Source organism: Cebus imitator, unplaced genomic scaffold (genome assembly GCF_001604975.1).
Source record: "Cebus imitator isolate Cc_AM_T3 unplaced genomic scaffold, Cebus_imitator-1.0 Scaffold126, whole genome shotgun sequence".
NCBI lineage: Eukaryota > Metazoa > Chordata > Mammalia > Primates > Cebidae > Cebus > Cebus imitator.
In genome coordinates, this window is record NW_016107441.1 from 3,258,671 (window position 1) to 3,267,052 (window position 8,382).

The following is an 8,382-nucleotide window of genomic DNA, read 5'->3' on the forward strand; positions in this document are numbered from 1 at the left end:
GGAAGATATGCAAACCCTTTACTATAATGGAATGGAACAGGCCACCTTGCACTTTCTTACTTACTGTGCTCTGAACAGCAGTAGAGATGGTCGAGAATACACCAAATGGCCCGGCCACTGGGGAGGAGTTTTCATTCTCTTTGGCATTTGTCTCTCCTACAAGAGGAAGGAGATGTGTAAACATGAAGGAGAGGTCCCTTAACTCTTTTGCTTTATTAGCATCTATGTGAGATTTTTAAAACTAGACCCTGTTTCCTACACACAAGTTCTTAGCCCTTTTTATCTTTTTAAACCATTTGCTTATTCTAAAATAAAAGTTGATAGACAGTTTTCATTTTTATTTCATTTCAAAAATAAAATCCAGTTTTGTAAACAAACTGCTGATATATACAACAGACTATATGTTGTATGATTCCAATTATATATTCTTCTGGACAAAGTCAAACTATAAGGTCAGAAAACAGATCAGTAATTGCTAAGAACTGAGAGTAAGTGGAACAGAGTGACTACAAACGGGAATGAGAGAACTCTTTTGGGATAATAAAAACATTCTATGTCCCAATTATCAATACAGATATAGAAAACATTCTATATATCTGTACTGATAATTCTATATAGAATGTTTTCTATATCTGTATAATCACAGTGTACTATGATTACACAGTATAAACAGAAGTATATATATATTGGTCAAAACATGTAAAACTGTACACCTAAAAAGAATAAATTTTACTGTTTGTAAATTATAACTCAATAAACCTGATTTTTAAAAATCCAGTCTATTTTATAAAAATCAAATGGACATATGAAAATGGGTATGTTTCAAAAAAATAATCTATTAACTTTAAAAATCTCACACAAGAAAAGAACCATTATACCAAATAATTTAAGTATTATCAAATACTCTGTTATAGAGAGGACTTCCACTTCCAGCCATGGTATTAGATAAGCCCTTCTGTTACAACAACTGAAAAACTGGACAATATATAAGAAGCAACTGTCTTCAGACATAGGACAATAAGCAGTACAAGGCTTTGGTTCACACAAGAAAAAAATAAATAAATAAATCTTACAATTGGCTTGGCTTTCTATATAGAGGAGCTTTCCAGGCCACGACAGATGGAAGAGAAACCCAAGTGGGGCATGGTAATCAGTATGAGTGGAAGAAATAGAGACTGGAATCTGGGAATGCTAAAGCAACTGGAATTTACAGATCAAAAACCACAGAGAAGGAAGCCACATGGCTAAAGAGATATGAATTTGCATAGGCATGCCCAAAGACATGTTTAGGTATTTTTGCTTAAATACTACACTGCTCTGGCACTGGGAGACTCCATAAATCTGTACAAAGAACTACCACAGAGCTGTAAGCTAAACAATCCCCAGAGCTCATGCTAGGCTGAGAGACATTTGACTTCCAGCCCACCAAAACAGAGACATTATTAAACACCTGGGAATTAAGGTAGAGACTTCAGAAGAGTCAAGCCTTAGCAGTAGAGATAAATAGTACTTAGAGTAAAAGCTACTCTAGACTCACCCTAAACAAGCTTTTAAAAAAATGCCGTGGCCAGGCTTGGCAGCTCGCTCATGCCTGTAATCCCAGCACTTTAAAAGGAAGCCAAGGCCGGGCACGGTGGCTCACGCCTGTAATCCAAGCACGTTGGAGGCCAAGGCGGGCAGATCACCTGAGGTCGGGAATTCAAGACCAGACTACCAACATGATGAAACCCCATCAGAAAGAAAGAAAGAGAAACAGGAAGGGAGGGAGGGAAGGAAGGAAGGAAGGAAGGAAGGAAGGAAGGAAGGAAGGAGGGAGGGAGGGAGGGAGGAAGGAAGGAAGCCAGCCAGCCAAGGCAGGAGGATCACTGAGGTCAGCAGTTTGAGACTCGACTAGGCCAACATGGCAACACCTTACCTCTACTAAAAATACAAAAATTAGCCAGATGTGATGCATGCTTGTAATCCCAGCTACTTGAGAGGCTGAGGAAGGAGAACAGCTTGAACCCAGGAGGCAGAGGTTGCAGTGAGCTGAGATTGTACCTCTGCACTCCAGACTGGGTGACAGAGTGAGACTCCATCTCAAAAAAAAAAAAAAAAAAAAAAAAAAAAAAAAAAAAAAACTTAAAAGCATCAATTTAAGTTGCAGATACCTTAACCGCCTGCCAACAGAAGGAAACTAGAAGACAGCACCATTTAAAGGAAGACAAAAAAATCCCTAACAGATGATCAATGATTTCCATCAGTGGCCTATGCTTATCTAAAAGTTCTCAAAAGACACATGTTGACTACAAGATACATCCTTGGCAGAGGAATCAACCCCCTTCCTCAGGAACTTTAGTAGATACCAGGGGCTTAGTATCAAAAGGCAGTCCATTGCAATTCTGGAAAGTTCTCCCTGTTAAACTCTTTTATTAAACTAAAACTTAATTCCATATAACTTGCACTGAGTGGTACTAGTTATTAGTTCTCTCCCCATAAACCATAAATAATAAACCTAAATCACCTTCTCCATGCTAAGTCTTCCGAGTTATGAAAAGGACCAGTATATTCTCTTAATTTCCCTTCTCCAGATTACCAGATTCAATATCTATAATTCCTTCAACTTTCTAAGACTTTAATTCTAGACGTTTCACTACTGTGAAAGAAAATAAAATGTCAGGACCCCAAATTTTCTATGCCAAAGGGAAAAGTTAACCTGAAAGCTAAGTTACACAAAAAACTGCCTTTCCTTTTGTTCCTAAGCAGAAAGGCCACACATAAGGCCAGATGCTTCCACAGGTAGCTACTCTACATTTACTTTATCTTATGTAAACTGCCAATTTGCTGAGCATAAGACAGATACATAATTGACTCTACCTCTGCTCTTTCCTTTTACCCGTAAAATGTGGATTCAGTGAATACTGATCAAAGATTCAAAAGAAGGCAACCACTTGCCCCTTTTATCTACCCTTCCCTTTTTTTTCTTCCTTTCCCCTAAATATTGAAGTCCTCAGACCCTCTTTAAAAATAGTATGAAAGGCAGATTGCTTCTGTGGTTTGTGTTCCTTTTTACCAGGTGCGTCCTCAACCTTAGCAAAATAAACCCCTAACTTGATTGAGACCTGTCTCGGATACTTTTTGATTTACATTATCTAGCCCACTTTAGGATTCACCCAGTTTTTCAACTCCCTTCTTAAAACATGGCTCTCTATGGTAGACATCTTTCAATGCCATGAAGATGCTGCTGTTTAGATATTCAAAGCCACTTCTAACCCCCTTTTTTCTTGCCTGCTAAATGCATATCCTGATCTTGAGGTGTCCCATAACGCCCAAGATTCACTCTCTCAGCACCTCTTGCTGCTACATCAAGAACATGAGATCCTGTTCTAGGCAATGGCATTCGAGAAGAAACATGCTTGAGACTTCTGGAAAACATTTCCCCTCTTTAAAGAAGGAGGGATGCATGAGGGGAAATGACACTTCCCATCTACTTCATTCCCGACTTTGAGCATGGTTGTTTTAGAACACTATACTTGGAGTTGTATTATTACCGGACAACCATAAAGAAAGTATAAAGAAATCAACAAAGAATACTGTAGAGAAGCCAGCCCAGAACATTGGTATCATAGAGCCACTAAACTAACTCTGGAACAGCCTACTTCTAGAGTCCTTGAGAAAAATACATTTTCTTTCATTTACATATTCTGTTACTTGCAGCTAAAATAGTTTAACTGATGCAGGCATCACTAAGAATGGTGCCTCCAATTCACATACATAGTCCTTTGCAGCCATGTTTATACAATGTGCCTTGTCTCCTGGCCATAACTGATCCATGGACATATGACCCAAGTTTAGACCAATCTAATTCTTTCACCTAGGAATTCAGAAGTGGAAATAACTGAGGCCAGGATTCAATATAAAGCTGGAGCTGAGGAAAATAAGCAGCAAAAGTCAGTCAGCTTCAAGAAAAAAACTGAGACAGGCCAGCAAAAAGAAACAAGAGTGAGAGACAATAAAGCCCATGAGAGATGAAGAATGCAAACCAGGCCTTAAAAAGATTCCTATTTTCTGGTCCCAGGCCCTTTTGATTTCTGGTTATAATTCTAGCTTTCATGGTTTGAGAGTAGGTTTCCTGTCTGATTAAGGCAAGCCTCTAGAATTAAACTTAGTCTTCATAAAAATCCAAACACAAGAATACACCCCCAAAGCAATACATTAAAATATGTTTCTTGTTTCACAACAGACTCAGAGAGAATGAACTTGCCCCAGCTCCTCCAATAACCCCATTTGATCTAGGGTGCAGATTCGGCTAACTCTTATTGGTTTCTTACTCAATTATGCAAAGCAAAATGCTAAGCAACTTTTACATTGTATATTCATGGCCTTATTTGTTAAATGTTTATAACAGTCACTTGAGATATAAAATACCATCCTATTTCAGATGTGGAAAGTACAGTGAAGAGACATCAGAAGTTAAAGGACATAGATGTCTAACAGGGATCTAAAGACTCTAAATCCTCTTTCTCACCACAGTCCCATAACACCTTGAGTATCAGATGTCCAATAAATACCTACTGAAAAATTAGTTCAACTGTTCCATTTCAATTCATAATTCTAGGTCTTTATGTTTCTATATACTGACCTTCTACATACTTGACTTCAGTTGAAATCTCACTGGGACTAGGGATTCCAAGGGAAGTCTCTGCCTTCTCGATGACATTTGAAATACCTTGTCCTAATGAGAAAAATGATAACGTTTTTTTGCTATTAGTCACCAAAACTGAAGAAACAAACCAAAAATCAAACCTAAAGATTTTTTAAATCATTTATGACTAGAAGGCATGTTATTTTGACAATACATAACTAATCTTGGCATTACCTCCTTTAAAAAAAATTGATTCATCAACAAAGAATAAGTTTACAGTAATAATTCCTAGACTTAACATTCTAATGAGGAAATGCTACAAACTCTAGTGGCAGTATAAATCAGCCCATCATTACTAATGCATCCTCAAACTACAAAGCCTGGAAGAAGAATTATTAATAAAGTCATCTGCAACACAGATCTGTATAAAACACACACAAAAAATAACTGACTGATGATCTTACCTACTGTGGCCACTGTAGCTGAGGCTGAGGAGAGTATGGACTTGCCCCAGCTCCCCCAATAACCCCATCTGGTCTGGGGTACATCTTTGGAAACAGTATCCTAATTTCCCAGTAGAAAGAAAAATGAAAAAATTAATATCAGCATGTACAGACAAGGTGTCTAATTACTAGCCAAAAGCATGGTGAACAAATACATATTATTTAGCTAAAGAAATGTATTGCTTGATTGGCAGACAGTCAGTACCACATAGCAAAAACAATTACTCATAAAGGCATTTATAGAACTGAAATGACTATATTTGAGGTTTGCAAAGAGAAAGAAATAAATGCAATCCTAAATTGGTATTTATGACAAATTTCTTTTAGCCCCAACATTTTAAATCTTAATATTTTAATAGATACTCTATTTAGTCTGCAGTCTGTGATACCTGAATAGGGAGAACTTTGGAAGTCTCAAGGTCACTGGAAGGTTTGGTCTCTGGTCTTTTCCGAGTAGAAACCACAGGTTCTGATTTACTCTCTGGCTTGGCACCTTGGTCAACAGACTCAGAATTCTTGGCTGGCTCACAGTTTCTATCTTTAAGGATGCGGGCTGCTTCAGTTAGCAGTGGAGTCTCAATACTACCTTTATCTGACATGATTAGAACATCACCTGGTAAAATGAAAGGCCCGCCGCCCAAAAAACACACATTTATATAGGCTTCTTTGGTATAAAGTATTTGTTTAAACTTTTTAGTTTTAGATTATCATAGATTCACATTCAAGTATAAGGAATAATACAGAGATACTATACACCTTCATCCAGTTTCTCTCAATGGTAAAACTGATACAAATATCACAACCAGGAAACTGATACTGATGCAATCCACTGATCTCATTCAGATTTCACCAGTTTTACACATACTCATTTTTATTTAGTTCTATAAAATTTTATCACATGTATAGCTTCGTGCAACTACCACCACAATCTAAATATAGAATAGTTCAATCGCAAGGATCCCATGTGCTATCCTTTTTTAGTCATAACCACTTCTCACACTACTTCCAACCCAAAGCAACTACTGATCTCTGTGATGGACAGGTGTTCTCCCTCTCTGTAATTCTGTCATTTCAAGATGTTATATAAATGAAATCATACAGCATATTACCTATTGAGACTGACTTTTTTCATTCAGCACAAGCCCCTCAAGATCCGTTTAAGTTGTGTGTATCAATATTCCTTCCTTTTTATTTCCAAGTAGTATTCTATAGTATAGATGTATCACAATTTACCCATTACTGAAGGATATCTGTATTGGTTTCCAGTTTGGGGCTATTATAAACAAAACAGCAATAAAAGTTCATGTATAGGTTTTAGTGGGAACATAAGCTTTCATTTCTCTTGGATAAATGACCAAGAGTGCAACTGCTGGGTCATATGGTTAAGCTCATGTTTAGTTTTGAGAAACTGCCATACTCTTTTCCAAACTAGCTATACCATTTTACATTTCCACCAGCAATGTATAAGTGATCAAATTTCTCTGCATTCTTGCCAGCATTTGGCACTGTCACTATTTTTTATTTGAGCCATTCTAACACTTGTGTGGTGATATCTCACTGTGGATTTAAGTTGTATTTCTCTAAGACCTAGTGAGGTTGAACATCTTTTCATGGGTGAATATGCCATCTGCATATCCTCATCAGTGAAATATCTTTGTATCTTTTGCCCATTTTCTAATGAGGTTTCTTTTTAACTGTTGAATTTTGAACTCTTCCTATATTCTAAATTCAAGTCCTCTGTATAGTATGTGATTTGCAAATTGTTTTCCAGTCTGCAGCTTTTAAAGGCAATCTTTTAATTGTCTTCATAGGGCCTTTCATGGAGCAAGTTTTTAATGTTAATGAGATATAATTTATCAATTTTTCCTATTATTGATTGTCCTTTAAAATCATATTAGTTATTAATCATTCCTACCTCAATTTTTCCAGGACATTATGAAATTCAAGCCATCAGATAGGATTTACGTCAGGTCAACTTCTGCATACCAATGTTATTCAATTCAATTCCTTCCAGATGCAGAGCTCTTTGGCAATTAAAGCCAAGGTACTATTGGTGTTTCCACAAAGAACAGACATTAGTTTCCAGGATAATCAAGAATTATCAGGGTAGAAATCAATAGATCTCACACTTATGTACACACACGCCACAGGTACGTACTGATATGTACTAAGTGAAGAATTGGACCCAACCCATGCCATCAAAATATTTCTAACGCATTAGAAAAGCATATTAAAACTAAGGCAGGCTAGATGCAGCACTGTATTTGAGGTGCTGCATTCAGTACAACACATGAAACACTGAAACATCCCTGCCTGACCATCCAACACACAACATGCTGAAAAAAACAAAAAGAACTCCATTAGACTTAGAGAATGTAATTCATGAACAAAGTACCTGAAATAAGCCTACAGCAGTGGTCATAAACTGGGAATGAGTGCCATTTCCTGCCTACAGATGTTTTTATTTGGCCTGCACAGTAAACTTTGCGAAAATAAGTTGCCAACGTTTAGAAATCATACTTCATATAAAAATATAAGTTTTCAACTTCTCACTTGTAAAATTGAAAGATCTAGCAACACTGGGCCCATATTCAACTTTGTAATCATGCTTGTGCCAAATAGCTGCTGGGCCCTTTTAGCCCGGGTAGTTGCTCTCCAGCTCTCTACAATCCCCACCCAAATCCACTTCACTCAAATTGTGGTACCTGATTAACCTCTGTAGGCATCTGAGTTTGCAACAACTGCCTTAAAAGATGCTTACGAGTTTGAAAGACAATAATGCCAATGAGAGGATTCAAGGATATGGAAACAACATATGGACATAGTCAAAGGCTTAACGTCTGACTATGGAATATTGACAGTTACAGTAGGGAGTAGTTACCACAGCAGGGAGAATAACAATGTGGAGGCATGAAGCTAGAAAGATAGATTAAGACAACACTATGGAGTTTAGAATATATGGGTATAGGCCGGGCACAGTGGCTCACGCCTGTAATCCCAGCACTTTGGGAGGCCGAGGAGAGCAGATCACGAGGTCAAGAGACAGAGACTATCCTGGCCAACATGGTGAAACCCCGTCTTTACTAAAAAATACAAAAATTAGCTGGGTGTGGTGGCATGTGCCTATAGTCCCAGCTACTTGGGAGGCTGAGGCAGGAGCATTGCTTGAACCCGGGAGGCAGAGGTTGCAGTGAGCCAAGCTTGCACCACTGCACTCCAGCCTGGCGCCTAGCAACAGAGCAAGACTCTGTCTAA

General features: G+C 37.8%; 1 protein-coding gene across 2 annotated transcripts in view; it reads right to left on the reverse strand.

The window, feature by feature from the left end:
- FAM114A2 (family with sequence similarity 114 member A2) overlaps window positions 1–8,382 on the reverse strand; it is a 45,018-nt gene that overhangs the window by 34,979 nt on the left and 1,657 nt on the right. The window contains exons 1-5 of one of the 2 annotated variants that reach the window (XM_017540533.2): window positions 7,043–7,177; window positions 5,517–5,740; window positions 5,089–5,188; window positions 4,622–4,714; window positions 65–156 (exon numbers count right to left, since the gene is read on the reverse strand). In XM_017540533.2, coding sequence (XP_017396022.1) covers window positions 65–156; window positions 4,622–4,714; window positions 5,089–5,188; window positions 5,517–5,726 — 495 coding nt within the window. In that variant the 5' untranslated portion in view covers window positions 5,727–5,740; window positions 7,043–7,177. Of the gene's footprint in view, window positions 1–64; window positions 157–4,621; window positions 4,715–5,088; window positions 5,189–5,516; window positions 5,741–7,042; window positions 7,178–8,382 lie in introns of those variants that run through there. The other variant, XM_017540532.2, reaches the window with a different exon arrangement.